This window comes from Apteryx mantelli, chromosome 3 (assembly GCF_036417845.1).
Source record: "Apteryx mantelli isolate bAptMan1 chromosome 3, bAptMan1.hap1, whole genome shotgun sequence".
NCBI classification, from domain to species: domain Eukaryota; kingdom Metazoa; phylum Chordata; class Aves; order Apterygiformes; family Apterygidae; genus Apteryx; species Apteryx mantelli.
In genome coordinates, this window is record NC_089980.1 from 63,258,644 (window position 1) to 63,279,881 (window position 21,238).

General features: G+C 41.4%; 1 protein-coding gene across 1 annotated transcript in view; it reads right to left on the reverse strand.

Moving 5' to 3' along the window:
- Positions 1-1,819: 1,819 nt before the first annotated feature.
- FNDC1 (fibronectin type III domain containing 1) overlaps positions 1,820-21,238 on the reverse strand; it is an 87,885-nt gene continuing 68,466 nt past the window's right edge. Inside the window, exons 15-20 of the mRNA XM_067293528.1 lie at positions 21,101-21,209; positions 10,824-10,903; positions 8,698-8,727; positions 6,248-6,409; positions 5,089-5,211; positions 1,820-3,631 (exon numbers count right to left, since the gene is read on the reverse strand). Of these exons, the coding sequence (XP_067149629.1) occupies positions 3,516-3,631; positions 5,089-5,211; positions 6,248-6,409; positions 8,698-8,727; positions 10,824-10,903; positions 21,101-21,209 (620 nt within the window). The 3' untranslated portion in view covers positions 1,820-3,515. The remainder of the gene's footprint in view (positions 3,632-5,088; positions 5,212-6,247; positions 6,410-8,697; positions 8,728-10,823; positions 10,904-21,100; positions 21,210-21,238) is intronic.

Below are 21,238 nucleotides of genomic sequence, written 5' to 3' on the forward strand. Positions count from 1 at the left end.
GGACAGACCCATCCCTCTCCTATTAGCACCATTCAGAGCAGTACAATGTCCCTTGCCACATAATGCAGTCACAAGTCTGTGCAGCTATTTAAATCAAGACCAGGTTTACCTCCGACCAGACGCACTGTTCTTTATGCTGCAGGGTGAAGTCCGGTCCCTACTGCAGCACAGCAGGAACAGCTTGTCGCAAGGAGAGCAGGGAAGGAATAAGGAAAGGGGAAGGTGGCCCCATGGTCAGGGCATTGCCAGGGGCTTGGAGAGAGGATCTAGATGGGAAGTGGCCTTCCCGATCCACATGGCTTTGGTTACCTCTCTAATCCTGTCACCTCTTAGATAAATAAAGAGCAGTGTGCAAAATAGCATCATCTCTTTGAGAAACTGGCTATCATGATAATGCGCTACCCTGCTCGTTGGGCAGAGGATGTAAATACATCAGTCTGATCACCTCATTCAGCACAGCGGACTTATCCAGAACCTGAAGTGAAGGGAACAGATTATATGCCATAGCATTTCATGCATTTCTCTGTTGTGTCTTACTGCTGACTTCGCACCAGCTGGTTTAGTTTCCCAGAAGATCTACACTGGGTAGGAACAGTGCGCAGCGCCCTCCAGCCCCTACCCTCAACATGTCCCACTTGCTCCTCAGCTGAGGCTGGGGAAAGGAAATTACAGCCTCAGCTCTTCACCCATGGTGACATCCCTGTACTGGGACTGCGACTGGGACAAGGGTGCTTCCAGCAGGCAAATGAATGAAACAGATCTCTGCAGCTGAACAAAACAAAACCCACCTGTGGCCTCTGAGGAGAAAATGCAGAATGCATTGGCTGTGGGGTAGGGAATATCACCTTTAAACAGTAGGCCAAACCATCAGCTAGAGCAACTGGGCCCTGCTCTTTCAAATCACTGGCACAAGTCCCATTCACACCAGCTAAAGACTGGGCTGTGGGCCAAGGCATCACTTTGATTTAATAAAGAAAAAATATTCTTTTATTGAATATATCCTTTGGAATTGTAAAAAGTCACTGAATTATCACTGAATAAATTTGGAGGGAATCTCTGGAGGACTCATATTCAACTTACCCACAAAGACCCCCAAGCCCTTTTCTGCAAAACTGCTTTCTAGACAGATAGCCCTAGCCTGTACTGCTGCAAGGGGTTATTCTATCCCACATACCAGACTTTGCATTTCTTTTGTTGAACTTCATGAGGTTCTTGTCAGCCCATTTCTCCCGCCTGTCAAGGTCTCTCTGAATAGCAGCTCTGCCTCCCAGAGCATCACCCACTCCTCCCTCTCTGTCAAATTTGGTATCAGCTGCAAACTTTCTGGCAGTGAACTCCATCTCATTGTCCAGGTCATTAGACAGTACTGGCCCCAGTACTGACCCTGAGGGGTGGCCCTTGTATCCAGCTGTCATTTGGACTTTGCACTGTTGATCACAACTCTTTGAGCCCGGCAACCCAAATACTTTTACATCTACCTTAAAGTCCAAGTACCCAAGCCCTATCTCAGCAATTTGGCTACAAGAACACTATGAAGGACTATGCCAAAAGCCTCACAAAAGTCAAGGTAAATGATGTGCACTGTTCTCCCCCTGTCCACAGACTGGTCAGGAATGATTTGTTCTTGGTAAATCCATGCTAGCTGTTCATAACCACCTTCTTAAGGGGACAATGTACCTACATGCTTTCACTCCCTTAAAAAAACTTGGCACCTTCTCTTCTCCCAAGAAAGACTTTCTGGTATCTAACAATTTGTCAGTCTGTCAGATTACTTGACACAGATGACCAAAAGAGGATGAATTTAAGAATAAAATAGAAATGGAACCATGTATTATAGGTTTATTAGGGAAAAAATTTATATTTCAAGAACATGTATTTGGCACTGTACTGAAGCAAAAGTATTTGAGAACAATTAAAATGTTCAAACCCAGATCACTGTGAAAAATAAAAGGGTCTTTTAATCATTTTGGTTCCTTTTCTCCTCATATAATTAACAATAACTACAGGAAGCAACTCAAAAGACATTAGTCCTATACTGCATGTAAACTAGAATGAGAGTGGTCAGTGGACCAGGGACTGGACCTGTCCCCCAGGTATGCTGCTATTCTCCCATGCCATCAGAACGCTGGAATCTCATTAACATGAGCAAAAGTTGCTAAGGTGTTACAAGGACATGGTAAGACCATGGTAGTTACAGAATAAACCCTAAATGCTAAATTGCCCAGAAGGAATACTAAAATCCTGTAGTATCTCAAGCATCCAAATGCCTGATTAAGATCATCATTATGCCCTTCAGCCAAGCCAGCTTTTGCTTTCTGATTTGGATGGAAGAGATTTCTGTAGTATCTTGGAGGAAGTATATCCCAATTCATCCCCAGGGTGGATCAAAGTCAAAGGAGTTTCCTGCTAGCTGAATTGGTGGCTTGGACTTCTTTTTGGGGGGAAAATAAAAGTTAAAACCAGTTTCCAATTTGCAAGTTGCTTGTCCCATGCCTTTGCACAGTGAAGTGAAAGATACTGATAAGGAATAAATAACATACTGGTAAGATGAGAGCGGATCAAAGAAAAGTTGCACTAAACCTTTTAAACTGTAAAGGATAGAAAGTTTAACTGATGCTGATAAACTGCTGGATGAGTGTTTTTGCTAGACTATACAGTGACACACTAACAAGGGTAGAGGGATGGACTCCCATTGAACACCCAGTCCAAAGGCTGCCAAGGAAGCTTGACACAGGTCTTTGATCAATAAATCAAGTGTCAGTTCAACAGTACTCACAAGAAGAATACAGCTCTTTCCATGGTGAATATATTGTGCATAGTAATATCTCAAAGAATTAACAGCACCAAACATATTTATCTAGTGAACAAGAAAATCGCAGCATCTCTAAGCAGTACTTCTGCAGATGTACAGTACTGTATTCATATAGATATATATATATATATAAAAGTGAATTTACATTGTGACCTGGTGTTTAGTCCAGCAACGGGCAAACCCACAGAGTAAGTCTTCAGGAGAATATATTGCCTTTGGTGGGTGACATGACTGCATAATGGAGCCCTGCAGCGCTGCGCTCAGCTGAGGCAGCGGCCGAGCCTGCCGCTGGCAGCCAGGAGCAGAGTTGAGCATTTCTTTAAGCAAGCACAGCATGCTTAGGTCATTCCCGCAAGATATAAGAGACTTCCAAATTTTCATAACTAATACAGTTTTAGCTTTCACAGGTCACGCACGTTGCAACCACTTCTCGGTGCCTTAAAGACCCAGAGAAGGAAGGTAGGACACCATACTTAAATCCTGTCCATGCTTCCAAATAGAGAAATCAAGCAGCACCACAGGTTTTGGCTGATGAAGTGGGGCCACATTTGGCTTGATGAGGGTTTCCTGAGCAGCTGATCTTCACTGGTTTGCCTCATTTTTCTTTTTTTCTCTTTTCCAAATCAGCTGCTCACAGTCCTCCAGCAGAAATCATCCAAAAAGCATGGTCAGTGTGTCCTGCCTGGGATGGGAAAGCAGACTGCTACCATTTCCCTGGGATAGGCACGCCACACTCATACCAGCCCACATAGTAATAGGGTGTTGTGTGTCCAATGCGTCCAAACGATACAGGCTCCTGGCGGTACTGCCGGTAATACCCTGTAGGGAGAAAAATGTCCATTTGCATTTAAAAATAAAGACAAAGTAACCTGACAAAAGTAACAGACACCATGAGAGTCAATCCCACAGCCAAAAAAAAAAACAAAACTAGGAAGCAGTCTGCCAGGGAGTTTTGTCAAAAAGCCCTGGTATTTGTCCTAGATCTTTCTTGAATGATTTCACTCTGACCCTTTATATTTCTTCTAGTTTTGACTGGTTTCACCATTCAAAATCTCTTGAACTATTGTGTAATTCTGTGGTCTGCCAAAGAGCTTCTGCATTTCATGGCAAAAAGTGGCTGTATTTCAGCAGCATTTATGAAGCTTGCAAATCAGTTTAAATTCATGAAGGACTCCAGGACAAAAAATGCCATCAGATCATATTATCTCATAAGACTCAAGAGAGTATTGATAATCAGTCTATCACAAAAAGGTAGCATTTCATGCAGTAAATATGGAGTTAAGCCCCTTTTCCCCCTTCTGATAGCCTTTTTCTTCATCTGTAGAAAGAATGTAACTGCTTGAAGCATTAAGAAAGGCACAGCATTCTTTTCTGCAGAGTTTATGCACTGGAACATCTGAAACATTGATTATCATGCCAATAATATAATTTCTGTGTGCTCTGTATCTCTGTCTCCTAGACCAAGTAATACACAACTGGATAAACTTCTTTTTAATAGAGAAATGCAGTACTTTCCTGTGCTATATAAATGTCAGTGACTACTTCAGTTTCTTTCTGGTAAGGCCACCGTGAAAAGAATATTAACAAATAACTTAGCATGAAAACCATTAAAGTCAACTGAATAATCTGAATCAATTGATTTATTGAAAAGAGTGGCTGATTTTCATGATAGGGTTCCTTTTGTAGAGCAAGCTGTCACTCTCTTGGTTACGTTAGTCTAGCAATTTACTCAGAGGAACAGCTTCAAGAAGAGAATTCCACCAGGATGAAGATGATCTGCCAGGCCATAATAGAAGTCCTGCAGTCTGACCTTAAATCACTAGACATTCTCCAGTGTGTTTTGCACTGAATGAACTGGTCAGAAATCATTTGCAAAAGCCTTATTTGCATAGCTGTAGCTGGTCATTTGTGTCATAGGGCAGAGTTTCTGTCCTTTGCTTCAGTGAGGCAGATCTCATAATTGGGAGAAAGGTTTCACAGAAGTATACCTTTTTTTCATTTCTATTTTTGCATTTTGTTCCTGTAAATTATTTGTATTATATGCCTCTCTCTCTCTTTCTTCCTGTCTTTCTCTCAACACCCACAAGCCCCTGTGGTTTTGCAATCCATTAAACCACATACAAAATCATCTCATAACCTACTGCATCAGTAGGACTCCTCAGAGAGGTGCCAGCAGCTGTGGACAAGGAGCCAACCTCTGCGCCCCACTCCCACACCCCCTAATTTGGACTGGGCAAAGAGCACTTGGCCAGCATCCCATTCTTGCGTTACCATACCTCGGATGGTGGGCAGGGCTTCAACGTATGACTGAGGTCCCGTTCTCCCATCCATGTGTGAATCCACAAATTGGCAGTGGTCCTCGCCCCTTCCCCAGCTGTCCCCGATGCTATAGAAGGTGTCTGAAGAGTGACATGGACAGATTATTTTACTCATCATTACAGAGGGTCTTATTTTAGTTTGGGATGCTCTTCTACTGCCAGGAAAATAGACGTGGGAGAAAGCAGCTAAGTACTACAGCAACAAACAGCAATAAATCAATGAACAAACAGTGACTGAAAAGAGGGAGAATGCTACCTTTGCCAAGGGGAATTAAGGAAAAGAGAAATGTTTTCTAGCTCAGTAAGGAATATTCCCCATTTTACAAGTCCACGAACAGAATACATTGCAGCACAGATGTCAGGTGGAAGGAATTTCAACCACACCAGTCATCTCAATGCATAATGAGAAAGTAAAAACAGTGCCATATGCCAATGCTATTAGTTTGACAGCAGTCTCAAATGAAAGCTCTAATAGATGCTGTGGGTTCTGCCGCCCTGATTGTTTATTACATATTCAAACACTGTCTTCAAATAATGCAAATGCTGTGCCATAAAAATAACACGCTAGCATGGTCTAATAATCTCAGTACTCTGAATCTACAATATGGAAATTTTCTGTCATTATCTCTCAGGAAATACATCCTGATAAGAGCTACCGTTAACTCTTAGAAGTACTGCTCACCCAGTCAGTGTAATACCAGTGTCTCTCTCTGCTGCTCTCCGCTATTGCTCTATCCCACCACGTGCAACCACAGCTCATGTGCCTACGGAGTGAGTGTGAGACTTCCCAGGCAGATGTGTGGGGAGCACAACTTTGTTTTCACAGTACAAAGCACTTTGCTTTCTTAGCATATAAACGCACACAGGCTTTTCAAGTGAAACTCTCCACTGTCTTCTGCTTAAAGAGCTCTGCCTGAAAGTTAATGCCAAGGGATAAGCACAATGCCGTCAGTGCAAAAACAGGGTGGCCAGGTTATCGCATCTGAACTTCTCAAGGGAAGGACTCCAAGATAACCATCACATGATTCTTTCAAACACTCAGAGAGAAGTGAAGAAAGCGAGAAAACAGAGATGACATCAACTAATCATACTTCAGAAAAATAGACTTGGTGCCTACCTTTCAGGTCATCACTGAGGTAAATCTTGTATCTTAGGGAGTTGCAAAGAACCACTCCTACAAATTTTCGGTACCAAGTTCGTTTCACATACTGCTTGCCACTGCAGTCTGAATAGGTGGGGTCATATTTAAAAGTGAATGGGATCCAGATAGGTTCACCACCTTGAAGAAAAGAATTAAATATTATGGACAGGTTTAAGCTTTTTAGTCTGAGTTTTGTTGAGATTAATATTTCATAATGTGTTTTAAAACGAATATTGCAGCAGATTAATGCATGACCTTTTTATATCCAGAAATCCAAGTTCAAGAACAAATACAAAAAAAAAATTGTTTAGGCAAGGAACTTGATTAAATTTCTTCTAGGCAGTAGTCAATAATAACTGTTAAAATGGTAAAAAATATGGTTGTATGTGCTGAACCATAGTTTTAAGTAAACAAATAGTCTCATTGTTTTTAGCAAGACATCTCCTGTACCTAATGATAAGGATATATTCAGTTTCCTTTTTAAACAGAGCCTGATCTTAGGTCAGACAATGACATTATCTGAATAGTCACTTGCATTTTAACACTAAGTACAAAACTTAATCCTTTTGCTAAAGAACAGATGTTAAAAATTCTGCAGGGAGTAACAGCCTGTGAAATAAAGTCTACTCTTGCTATTTTGTTAAAAATACGCAATGAGAAATCCACTCTTCTCTTTTGTTTTCTCACATTACATCAAAACAGATTAGATTACAGTAAAAGACAATACAGGCCTTTTCTGAGGACCTCTGTCCAGAACACTATTGAGGAGGCAACTTTTAAATTATATTGCAAAAAATTCAGTGTTCTGACTGGCTTGCCTAAATATTTGCTTTACACTAACCAAGAGAATATAACTTCTTCTGAAATGGCTCTTGTATTAATGTATATAGAATGATACAAAAAGCTTTCACTGTGAAAACTGGAAGTCTTCTTTCTAGCTACTGACCAGAGCCTTGTTCTCACTGGGCTATTTTGAGGCAGTTTACAACCGAGAAGAACCTTTTCAAAGTGTAGCTTTGGTTTTTGTGTTAATAATTCTTCCTCCTTCTCACTAAGCGCATGGATCCAATCTTACAAACACTTGCATGTGAGAAGCATCAATCCAGATCAGTAATCCTCAAAACGCCACTGAAATGGACACAAATGGAACTGGATTGATCTTAGAAAATTAGTCACGTGGGCAAAGGATTGCATGATTTTGGCCATAGCTTTCTCTTTAGAATAAAGCCATGAACTGTCTATTTCTATTATTGCTATGAATAGTCTGCTTTTGTTCATCACTTTTGACCAGCTCCAACAATCCTGAAGAATAAATCTAGTATCTCCTGTAAGAGCTGAGCTGAATTTTCAGATGTTCTTCATTTCCACAAGTTCCCAGAGCTCTGTTACCTCTTTTCGGTCTATCTTATCTCTACTGTCACAACTACACGAAAATATTTCCTCTTTGTCCAGTTGAAGCAGAAACTAAAAATGCAAAGGCCATCACCTTCCAAAACTTCCTTTCCATGAGTGGACCCACAAAACAACTGACAGTAAATAACCTGAAGCTGACAAGGGGCACAGGAAGCTTTCTGCTCTCAGGGGCCTCCCATATGACTGCCAGACACATAGTGATCTGTACATCATCAGAGACATCTGGGAGGACACTGAAAGAAACTAACATACATAATAAGAAATAGAAGGGAGGGAGACAGTGGACATTGTTTTCACAAACAATGTAGTCAAAAAGTCCCAGAACTAACCAGCCGAACTTGTTAGGAAAGCTGACAGGGAGTAATAATCATGAAGCCTTCTTTCCTGCTTCTCTGCAGGAAAGCATGGATTGCCTGGGGTCACTGTACCAATGTCCATGTCAGCAAGGTTGTTCCTCGCACCAGGAAAAGAGCTCTCCTGATTATGGGCTGAATGTGCAATAAGCCAAGCAGGATGTAAAGTTAGCAGGCCTGGAAATGCAAAGCAAGCTCAACAGCTTCATGGCATATCCTTCTCATTCAGCTCAGTTACAAATCCTTGAATCCTTTTTTTATTTATAAGGGCGTGACAATCAGTATAGATGAGCGTAACAGCTAGAGAAAGGAAAGACTGATCACACTGTTCAAGCTATGCTCAGGCAATTAAAGGACACAGATCCAGAAGCAATACAGTCTAGTGCTTATATTACTAAACAATAAAAGCTGTTGTACCAGGTGTAAGACTCGCCAAAATCAAGGGTATAATCTAATGTATCTGTACAAGATTTCTTTTCAAAGACCAGAAAAAGGAGTCCTGAGATGGAAAATGCTTTGTGAATTAGCACAATAAATTTCTTTCTGTTTCTGTCTAAACCTGTAACTGAAACTATTTGTTAATATGCTTCTAACATCGACATTGTCATTGCTTTGCACATTTAATGGACTTTATGAAAAAAATTCCAGAATAAGACTTACCAGGTGGTCTGACAATGAGAAGGGGATTGTCTAGAAGAATGAAACAAATACAAAAGAAACATTTTAGTATTTTGTCCCAAACCTCATTCTACAACAGCAAATATATAGTGCCACTCATGAAAATGGCAGTTGCAGAGTAACTGCCTTTGGCAACATTATGAATGTGAGATTCACGTCTCATCGATTTGCAAAGCTAAGGATTGTTTGTTATCCCAGTGTTTTTCTCCATTGATGAAACTTGCTGCAGGATTATATATTCATTCTGATATTGTAAAAAATTATTGAGGCTAGTACCAAAGTTCAAAGCAAGCTCTGAAATTGATTGCCTCCTTTCAGAAGTTCCTCAGATCAGACAGACAGGTCCACTGCAGGGTTCTGAATATACAGCGTACATAACACCTGCAGGCCTAATTTTCAGAGGGAAGTGTAACCTACATTTTGTATGCAAATCTTAGTCTCAGACACCCATCATCTTTAGCATAGTTGTGTAGTGGTATTCACGAATGTGTAAAATCTATCATTTTAACTCCTTTTATCCTAGTGGTAGAATTTCAGTAAGAGCCACCGGGATAGTTTAGGGACCACTGTCTAATATGTAAATAGCTTCTGCTCAATTTAAATGCTCTTTTTTTTAAAGAAAGAATAAAGGAATAAATGTGGAATAAGGTTAACAACTCAACAGTCTCTCATGCATAAACATCTTTATATGCATTACATTGCATCTCCTGACTGGCCCTTATTGAACACAAAATACTTGAAGAAAAAGCACTGTGCTTATTTACTCTTTGGAAAGAAAAATTCCAGGGAGCTTTCGCTGTTCGATGAAATAGAGCAAAGGTTTTCTTTTCTCTTCAGTACATTACCTAGTGTAAGAGGTAACATTTTCAATAAGCTGCTTGATCCCATGATCACAAGCTGCTGTCAAGAAATCCAGGCCAACAGTTAAAACACTGGCAAATATTTCTGCCAGCACAAGGATTGTGCTAGGAATGAGCAAAAAACAGAGCCTTGCTCATCAATTCAAACCTTTCAGTTCCACTAGAAGAGCACTCTGAAACTAGCTATCTTTCTCTCTCCTGATCTATTCCATCACTGTAACTACACCATTTGGTTCTAGATTTAGCAACTGCTTTTGTACTCGTGCCAGCTGGAAAGCCATCTTCTCTGGCCGCATGACTAATAAAAGATCAGTACTGCAAATAAAGCCGTAAATTTGATGGATTTAACCTGCTACATAAAGCTCATAAGGTGGCTGATTTGAAATGGAATAACTGGTTGGATATATACTTGAGCTTGTATTATTTCTTTAAAAAGAATGTGAATATATTATGTAGGACCATTTACTTATCTTGCATCTTTGTCTCCTTTCTGTGAAGACTTACTTCTGTAGTTTTTAAAGGATCTTCTGAAGCGAGCAAAATAGGATGAAATGAAATGGGCAAAGACAAGGACAGCACACACCAGTGTTGTCAGAAGGGCAAAATTTGCAGTCCTTGAAGACAACGGACACTTTGCTCAAGTAAAGATTGAAGAATTTGCCCTTTGTTATTCAACAGGGTCATTGGCCTCTGACTCAATGGAAGAAGAAGAAGAAGAAGAAACAGATAAAAAAAGCTCATTTAACGTGTTATTTTTAGTAGAGGGTGTTGCTCTTGAACACACTATTAGCCCTGTGAAAGAGCAGCATGCTCTGTCAAAAAAAGAAAGGAGAACTTTGCCCGTCTGATGGAACAATTGTTTCCTGTATTTCTTCCAGAGACAACTGCTTCCAACTGTTCAGCTGTTCACAATTAGGGAGCTAATTTATTTAACATCTGGTCAATCTATCAAAGACATTGAACTTCCCGTTGCTTCTGTATTTTTGAACATTAGTAGTCTTTTGTATTTAAAATTTAACTTCATGTTCCCCTGAAGCTCACCTTAATATCACTTACATTTTCATAGTGGCATTAGGAACGCATATTATTTTCCTAGCTTTATTGAAAACAAATGATGAACCTAAAAAAAATCTCAAAGCAGCAAATTCAGGATGATCATCATTATTACCATGCTGTTTTCGGTCTTTGCCCTGCCACATCTATTATTAGGAAGTCAGCTTTGAGATGAAAATAAAAAGCAAAGCATACCAGATTCAGTGATAAATGAGACCGAAGAGCTAACAGGTCCATAACCAAAGGGATTCTTTGCTTGGACTTTAAAATAATAACTGAAACAAAAAGAGAAGGAAAATAAGATTAAAACACTGATTCCACAGCAATGGCTAGATTATAAAATATAAATAAAATACAATATAAAAATGGGGTGAGAATTAAATCAGCAGAATTCACTGAGTTCAGGTGTCCATTGCATTAAATGGAGTTGGTTACTCAGCCAGGGACAGCTGTTACAGACAGATTTCATCTTTTTTGCATTTGCTTGCAGGCATATTTTTAGATCATTTATTTTTACCATCCTGCTTCCAAAAAATGTGCACAATTACAGAATCACAGAATCACAGAATCACTGAGGTTGGAAGGGACCTCTGGAGATCATCTAGTCCAACCCCCCTGCTCAAGCAGGGTCACCTAGAGCACATTGCACAGGATTGCATCCAGGCGCATTTTGAATATCTCCAGAGAAGGAGACTCCACAACCTCTCTGGGCAACCTGTTCCAGTGCTCTGTCACCCTCACAGTGAAAAAGTTTTTCCTCATGTTAAGATGGAAAATTATATCTACTTTCTATGAAATAACCAAAAGGAATAGAATAAAAGAAAATGTTGCAAGGAAATAAATTCTGATCTCAGGTACAGCAGTATAAAACCAGACTAATTCCTATGAAATCAGTGGTGTAAGCTGCAGACTAAAACTGGGTCATATTTCTCTGAGATCAGAACCAAAGCTTTTGACCTTTCTTTACAAACTCTAGCAACATTAAGATCACAATTTTTGAATAATATGAGAAAGCTTCATATGTTGACTTATTGATTATTTGGGCCATGATTCACCGCAGTATTTAAATCACATGCTTAACTCACAGCACATGACTAGCCCCTAAACACCATTCTTTGCTTGACAGAAGCAAGATTATTCTGACACTTAGAGAAGAACATGCTTAAGCACACTTTTATTTCATTTCCACATACGATGACTTTTTAGTTGATGCCTACCCTGACATTTTTTTCCAGATTAATGTTTTCTTTGTTTCCATTTTATCTTTTTATCTAGACAGCAGAAACCAATTAGAATTGAAGATCACTGTAAAAAGTTCCAGCATAGCATTTTTTTAAGTGCCTGTGTCACGGTTTTCCTTTCCTGCCTGCTTGCTCAAATTCATTCTTGTAAAGAAATTAAGAGAAAAAAATGACCAGGCATCTCTAATATCCACACAGCATTTGGATCTTGACTTAGCCTCTCATCCAAAAGCAGACATCTCCAAAAGTGCAGCACCTGCGAACGCCATGCATGACCCACGTAGCGCTTGCTCCCAGGGAAGAATGCCACTGAGTGCTTGGATTGCCTCCAGTGGTAATTTCCCTTCCAAGTTGCAGGCCTGACACTCCTCAGCTTGGGAAACCAAGCAAGGTTGCAGGCCATGGCTAAATCCAGACAGAAAAGGGCTCAGCTTATGAGGAAAACTGACTTGGAGCTGCAACATCCAAGGGCAGCAGGGGAAACAAGGGAAACCCATGTCAGACCTTATGGCTCTCCATCAGCCAGCTGTCCTCCACTAGAAGAGCTGGTCTTTGCTGCCTGACTTCCCTGCCCATCCCTCCTCTTGGGGTCCTGAAACTGGCTCCTGAAAACAGCTTGTTTGGTCTAAGCACCAGCTAAACATTTATGAAACTATTCACACTGACAAACTGGAAGAGACCTGTGGGAACTAGCCTGTTTTTTTCATTAAAAAGAATGCCATTAAAAAGAATGCAAGGTGAACTGCTTTGCTACAAAATGAAACCAATTCCTATGAAAACACTGAAAAGACATGAAAATAACATCCACTTCTTCAGCAGAAGGATGGCAGTCATGTAAACACAGTTTTGCTGTGAAACAGGTAGGTTATCGCCAGGGAACACACCAAAGCACCTTCTTACTCCCTCCCTAAGCATCACAGGCTGGTGCACCAGGCGAGTTCAGTGCAGAAGCTATGGGAACTGGAATATTCTGAGCTCCACCAGCAGCATAAGCATCACCTCTCATCGGTGCCAGACCTGGAGCACACACGTGGTCAGAGCCTCTGCAAGGACTCGCTCCCGTTCCCACACAACGACGGTAGTCCCCTGTACCCCTGCTGCATCCCATGGCTGACATCAGAAACCGATGTGTTTTGCACATCACTCCTGTTTTCTGCAGAGAGTTCTGCTTTTAATTAATGATTATATGATGATCACAACAGACTCACAGCTTTCTTTTAAAAGGAATACACACTGCGGCAGAAAAAAAACACATTAAAGAGTGTAATAAAGCAAGGTGGTGTTTTTTGCTCATTTCTTGCACAATCCTTTTGCTGGCAGGAATATTTGCAAGAGGTTAGACTACTGGTCTTGACTTCTTGACAGCAGCGTGTGAGTCTTTAGGGTGGCTGCAGCAAAAAGCCTCTTGTGTGTTCCTGCCATTCTGGCCACTAGCAGCACTTCCCCGAGCAGAATGCAGCTGCCAACGGACTGCTTTAATTCGCTGGGCTGCCCTTGCTCTCAAAGGACACCTGACTCAGTGGCACTGACATGCTCCATCCACACCTCCTTCACCTGGTCGCACTTCTTCCACCTGGCTCTGGGTAGGGATCTACATAAAGCCGAACCCAGGGACACAGCTGCTATTCCTCACACTGGCTCCTGAAATGGCCACAATGCAGCATAAAGCCACACTGACTTAGCCCAGCACTTGGTTTAACTAGAGCAAAAGCGCAGGAGAAAAAGTTTTCCAGACTAGATCTTTTTTGTAATGATTCAAAGCATAATGAAGACATCTGTATGGATGCCTGGCTTTTTGCTGCTTCCAAAGAGGTAGTACTGATAATTAGATAGCATCTTTGCAACACAATGAAATCTTCTGTGTGAAACTTCCAATGCACTTTATATGCTTGTATTAATTTTAGCTTCAAAACATTTGCATGACATACAGAAGTCCCATGGTCCATGTTTAATGTAGGAGAAAGCAGCCCAGGATGGCCAGTCTCATACTCAAAATGCATCTATTTAAGTGTGGAAAAAACATGTAGTTGTGTGTCTAATATGTAATGCAATAACTGATTACATATGTAAACAGGGCAACTGTGCATTCAGGTGCCCTACTACATACATAAAAGGCCATCTGGGACACATGATTGTTCAATCTGTCTGACTGACTGTCAGAAAAAAAAACAGTGATGAAATTATGGGTTTATTTTTCTTCACTACATGAGGAAGATTAGTTCCTAAGCCTTTTTATACACAAGAAGCCTTTAGTAGTGCCAGAAAGAGAGCCAGGTTTCATGACTTGCTGATTTGTGATTTAACTGTAGACCATGCTATGACTGCTGTATTAAGAATGTCAATAAAATATTGCAGTCGGGCTGTATTTCTTCTTCAGACATGACAAATAAAAAACAAACTGCCAAACCCTTCCCAGATCCAGGCATCTGACAGTTTCATTAGTCAGAATCTTTGTTTATTTGCCTTATAGCTGCTGAATTTGCCAGGAAATATCAAATCAATGTAACTTAGCTGTTCTTCATGACTCGATAAAGAAATACATGAAAGAATAAAATTTGTAATGTAGTAAGTGATTGTGCTTTGATAACACTTTGCTTAACCAGAATTGTAATGAATTTTCACCTATAGGCATAAAAAAATCACAATCGCAGCAAATGCAATACCACTCATTGTTCACTTTTAATACAGACAAGAAGAAAAGCTTTTCTTCCTAAAAAATAAACCTCCTTTGAGATGCTATATACCACTTCTACTGACATGTCAAGAAAGGACATAATAAACTGTAACATAAAAATGAATAAGTACAATTTTTATTCATTTAGACTGTGACTAATCATATCACCATACCTGTCAGAGCAAAATGAAAGATTTTATGACCTAATTCAAAGCATCTTCTTTCTGTTGGAAAAAAATAGTTGGCACTCATAGCTACAAAGTGAGATAATCACTCAGCATACTAATTACAGAAGCAGCTGTTTTCAAAAAGTGTGTTAGCCACAAATCATTTTTCCAGACGATCTCAATGCATGCTTGCATGAAGACTTTCCCATACTTTCTCCAACGGCACGCTGAGGTGGTTGGACGTCAGCCAGCTGTGGTGTGAAAGATGCACAACTGCACAGAGGCAGCACTCTTATGTGTGAATGCGCCTTGCTGACAGGGTGCAAGCCAAAGCACAGCAACACGCTAATGCTGCTGTATGCAGGGCTTCTGGCGCAGAGCGGACTTGTTACCGGCTAGCTTAGAGTGCAGGTAGTGCAAATCTGTGACTGCCCGCTGTCCCTGTGCTGAGACTAAACCCATTTATTTCTGTACATCACTATGCAAAGCAGAGAGCACTCTGATCTGGAAAACTAAACTTTTTTATTTTCTTCGGTGTTCATTTTAAGCCAGATCCATTGCCTAATCTGATTCATTGCAAAGACAGCCAATCTGCTAGTTGTAGCACAAGGAGGCAGAGGGACTGTGTGCCTGGGGCAAAGGTGAAAGTGGGATCACTTCTTTTGAAGACAGCCTTCTTCAATGTTGGATTAAAGTGACTGTGGATTTACAGCCTAAGTGGCTATAAAGGGTAGATAAATGGCAGTGGGCTACTCTTTGTGGGAAGAGGATCGGGGTGTCTGGTCAGAGGTTTCTGCAAGGGAGAGTCATGCCCCCTTGCTTGCCCCACTGCCCAGAGGGGCAGAGCTGCTGGGTGATTTGCAAACAGACCCACACGCTCCCCTCACCACAACCTGCTCCAAACAGGAGCCACCAATTTGAGATCCTGCTTGCTGTCCAGTGGCAGCAGGGACAACCAGGGAGGTGTGTAAAAGGTTAAGGGCTGGATCATGCCTTCTCCACTGGGGCACAGGTTTGCCCTACCCCAGGAAGGGAAGAGGACAAATCAATGTGACAATCCAGCACAGATGCACTTGCCCAGCAGTGAGGCCAGTGGATGGAAGGGGACAGAAGCTGCGAGGGGGAAGCAAGACGGACCGGCATGCACCTTCCCCACAAGCATGTGGAGAGCGCAGCAGGGGCTGAAATCCTTCTAGGTGCACCTCTATAATCCCTCAAGAAGAGAATACACATAAATTAGCTGCCTGCAGGCTGACAGGCTAATGCAAAGTATCCCTCTCCATCAAAGATGAGCTAGCACTACATACATCATGAACTTTTAAAAATAAATATAATAGTGGGCACCAGAGCAGCGCTGGAAGAGGAGCTTCCTACACAGATGTTGTGATGCAGGTGTGGGCCATACAGCTATACTGTCCACACAGGAGACGAGGCCTCATTCCCAAGTTAACATCTTACCTGTTTTGTGCTGTTCTGGTGATAAAAAACAACCAGTTGTGGCTTATGTTGCTTGTTGGACATACTGCTGCTTTGCTTTAAAGGAGATATAGAAAGGAAAGAGAAATTCTCTATGCATCTGGCCCCCAGAGCCAGGAGATCAAGCCTCTGTCTGTAACTGTGAGCCCTGAGTGGATGTTTGAGAATGTCCTGTGAAAGACTCTGAACAAGACTGGAATTAGAAGCAGGCAGTCTGGGATCAAAACAGCCCTGAAGGGAATGAAAATCAAGTGCAAAGGGAAGAAAGTTTGATGAGACATGGAGATACAGCAGCAAAGTGTTTTAAATCATGAGACTACCTAATCACTCCCATAAGGCACTGCCACAGCTTTCCAGCAGAAAGGCAGGAAAAAGCCTAACCACTTTCAAGAGGGAGTTTGAAATGTTTATGAAAATGATTACAGTACTTGTGATTGCAGGAGATTGGATGTAGTTGTTGAAGGGCTTTCCAGCCCTTTACATCGCTCTTCTGTGATAGCTGAGAATTAAGTTTATGTCAAGGCTGCCATTTTTAAGGTTTAATAAGGTTTATGGAATTTTAGGGTTTATATTCACACGTCCCAAGAAAGCAGCTCCTGTGCCCACTGAAGCTGACCAGAGTTTTACTAATGGAAAAACTGCCACTACTCAGATGGAGGCTAAACCAGGCCTGAAAAGAAATCTTATCTAATATTTAGACTTCTGTTTTATTCTGTAAAACCTAAACGCTAGGTAGATGAAAGCTCAGGATGGGCAGAATTTTGAACTGTAATTTTGTGTAATGCTCTCCTCAAAGTGTTTTCCAGGATATGGCGACAGCTTCAAATCTTCTGGAGCTAGTTTCTACTGAGATACTAACCCTTTTCTGATACGGCGTGCACACCACAGATTGTACCACCAATAAACCCTCATATAGAACAGCCAGAATCAGTATCATCTGCGTACAGTAAATATGACTTAATCAGAGATTTCTTACAAAATGCATTCACGATGCAAACACATAATTTTTAGACTAACTTCAGACTCCAGGCCATATTTTCTTAATTAGTCATGGGGTTCTTTACCAGTGGTTAGGGAGTTATTTTTAAGATGAAAAATATGCAATCAATTCAGTCTGTGGATTTGGAGAATGAAAATGAGATTGGCTGATACACACAATTTTTCTGTTGAAAAGAACCCTCCTATTCCATGACCGACCCCACATGAAGTCTTTATTTCCTCCACTGAGTGCATAATAGAAGCCAATGGATTACACCATTCTTAGAAATATGTTAGGGAAATAATACACTTAAATAGTGTTTGAACTCCCCTACTTTGAAACAGAGCCTTAAAATTTGGCAGGGGAGTCATAAAGTTCATGGATATGCCTTTTGCTGTTTCTATAAAAATCCATTCAAATTCAGCCAAATTGTGAACTTCTGAAACTTGGAGTTCCCATACATCTCAGCAGACGTATGACAGGTTTGCAGCTCAGTTCCCCACTGATTCCCTCTGCACAGAGCATGGCTGGGACAGCAACTGCAGGGCTCCAGTGGTACCTTCACTCCGATTGCTCTTTCTGGTGACCTGGAGCCCTTGAGATGCTGGGCACAAGAAAGCAGGAGCTATAGGAGGCATACAGCACTGTTCTTAGGGGTCGCAGGAGAAGGACACTTGACTGCAAGGCTGTGAAGGGGTGAGGAGCTGGGTCTGGAAGGTGGAAACAGCAGAGAAGTAAGTAGTGGAGGAGCCCGGGCAGGGGAAGCTGGGATGTATGGGTGATGCCTCCCTGGCCTGAGTAGGGGGCAAAGTGAGCAGTGGGGGAGTGGATGGGAAGCTACAGAAAACTGATGAGGAAAAAAATGGCTGGGGACATAAGGGAGACTGGGATGCAGAGGTAGGAACAGGGACTGAAAGGCAATAGGAGAGAGGCTTAGAGAAAGGATGTGCTGGAGGCACAAGGACATGGAAATACAAAGGCAGGAAGGTCTGTACTGGCCTCTCTCAGTATCTTGGATCAGAGTCTAGGAGATCTCAGACCTCTTCCATCTTGTTATAGCAGGTGAGACACACAGATAAACTGTAGCTCACACCTCTATACTTTTATAAAAATGCCATTTTTATAACAACGCGCTAGCAGATCCAGAACATCTGACTGCAACTCCCTGCTATGCAAGTAACTCTGCTTTAATGCAGTATGCACAACTCTTAAGGACTTGTGTTAAGAGGTCTAGAATATTCATCTTCACTATAGTTGCCTTTTTGTATCTCTTGGATATGTAAGAAAAAGCCTCATGAAGTGTGTGACTAACAGCACTGTAGACAGAACGGAAGAGGATAAGATGGCACAAAGCTTTTCCTGTAACATCTTATTTCTAGTCCTTTAACTCTCTGGATGCATTATGTATGTTTATGCTGCCTCTACATAAACTGTTTACTTGCTAATTTAATGGGTCTTTGATTCTGAAGGTGCGCTGTGGTGAATATTTCCCTTGTACACCTGCCTAAGGAATTGCTGAAAACTGCTCCTTGTGCTGGTTCTCCCAAAGAGAAGTAATGTTGCCAGAACTCACTGGCTGGAGGAAAATCTCCAAGAAGGAGACTGGGGAGCAGCGCTCCCTTCTTAAATTGCACTGTGGTGCTTGGATGTTTCAGGGTCACCTGGAGCAGCTGCAGGGGCAAAGCAGGTGCACCTGCGCTCCTTGAGCAAGACCTGTCTGTTGTGCTCCTCTCCCCTCCGGGGCCCTGCTCCTGACAGCCCACAACTCAACCTACAACTGTGCCAAAAGAGGACATGTACAGGAACAACTGCCCCCCTCTTCCCTTACACTATGGACTAAACTTCAATACAAAAACCTGTTTGATGTGATCTGTAGATATGTTGCTGTTGTACGTGAACTACAGCCATGCATCCTATACTCTTTACAAGAAGAATCCCTGGGCGTTCAGTACCATAACTTATGGTTTATCTGCACAGTAAAACTCAGACGGGACTGAAGCATACACCAACAGGAGAGCATTATATTACCTGTCTCAAGCCACCTCACAACAGCCAAGAAGACTGCTTGGCTCTAGCTTTAGCACAGACTCATATCATTAAGGTGGAAGGCACCTCTGGGCATCTGTAGTCCAACCTCCTCCTCAAAGCAGGGCTGACTTTGAAATTAGGTTGCTCAGGGAATGGTCCAGTCAAGTTGTGAATATCTCTAAGGGTGGAGAGTCCGCAACTTCTGCGGGCAATCTCTTCTAGTGCTGAACCGCTTTCTTTTGTGCCAAACTGAGGATTGAACTACCAAAAGGACATCAGCATGTGCTGCTGCTGTATCTTCATTTGCAGTTCAGATAGACTCTTATTACTTGAACTGAAGGAACCACTTTCAGCACCTTCCTACGATAGCCAACAAGGACATGACAAATTCTTTTTCATCACACTTTGCAGCCATTTCCTGGTTGGCAGCATACTATCAGTGATGAGGAACCTTGCATCCTAGTGCTGTCTCTGGGAGTGGCATGTCATCTACAGTTATTTCAAAACTGACAATAATTGGGTATAACCACTTTAAAAAGCACTGTAATGTGATCAGAAAAAATGTGCCAGGTCATATTTGAGACCCAAATACTGCACTACACTAACTCTTCATGAGTTTTGGTTAATTTATTAAGATTTTAGTTTAAGAGCATGCTCAAATATCTCTTCTCTATTTTCTAGGTTGAGGTTTATGATTTTAGCAATTAACTAGATTTTTTAATTATATGAGAATTTATACAACAGTTTAAACAAGTAAGACCTGAACTTTTAAGCAACTGCTCTTAATTCACAGAGCCTTCCCCTTATCTATAAATCGTTTTGAAAAGAAAAGATTATTTAGGTCAGACCATTTCTTTCTCTTCTGCATAGCCCTGGCCCTGTGTGCCTGCTCTAGGAATGGATGCTCTGATTTGTGCCTTGTCATCGGAGGCAGCATGCTAGAACCAGGGTACAATTCCACTGTACTCCCATGTTACCAAATGCACCAGCAACAACTGCTCCCAGTCTGTAACAGATGCTAGTCACCAGCATATGAAGAGGAATCACCTAGTCCAAGACAGCACCAAGAGTGTTTTAGACTCAAAATTAGAGAGAAAAATATGAATAGACACCAAGTAGCTGTCAAAAGAAGTAATTTTAAAGTATCCCCTCTATGCCCATTCATTTCCCACCCAACCACCATGAATTACTCCAATATCACACAACACATGTATTCCTGTTTTGCCATTTCCATGAGATTTTTGCAAGATAACGTTCTAAAGCTCCTGCCAAGCTGAGTTTGATCAACTGCCACTGTCTTATTATATACCTCCAAGCCTCCTCCTCCAGTACAGCTAATGTGAGAAGACAGTGAAAACATCATAGAATAGGACCTCTTACCACCAGCCTACAGGTGATTAAATCCTGGCTACGCAAGTATGTGGGAATGGCCGCATTATGTCACCCCAAAGGTCTCCTGTTTCAGTATCTTGTCTCCAGCAGTGGCCACTGACATGTGCGCAGGAACAGAACGAGAACATGCAAACACAGAGTTATACCCCTCGAGTATCCCAGCCTCGCTTCCAGCAGTCTGTGGACCTCCCTAGGTAACCTCTATCCTTACAAGAAAATATGTCACAAAATAAAGTACTTTGAGATAAGATTTTTTCTATTACTGATATGTGTTTTTATATACACAAATAAATGTACATGTCACAGAGTCATTTACTCCAGAGATAATGTGGTAAACGTATCATATAACTGAAGTATCCATGTGGTTTATAAAACAAGATTTGCTGTCAGACAGAATGAGTAAAATCTAGATCAGATGGAGACATTTATACCAAGGCCAAGAAAAATAATCAGTAGTCAGCAAAATTTGTTTTACTTTCCTAACAGAACTGAAAAACAATGGATCAAAAGCTTACCGTGTATTTGGCTTTAGGTTCTCAATCGGCAAATGAGTAGTCCCTGCAGTCCTGGTTGACCATTTATTCTTCAAAAAGTCATCGTAAGATGCACTGTAAACCAGATAGCCTGTAAATGAGGAAGACAAATAGTTGTGG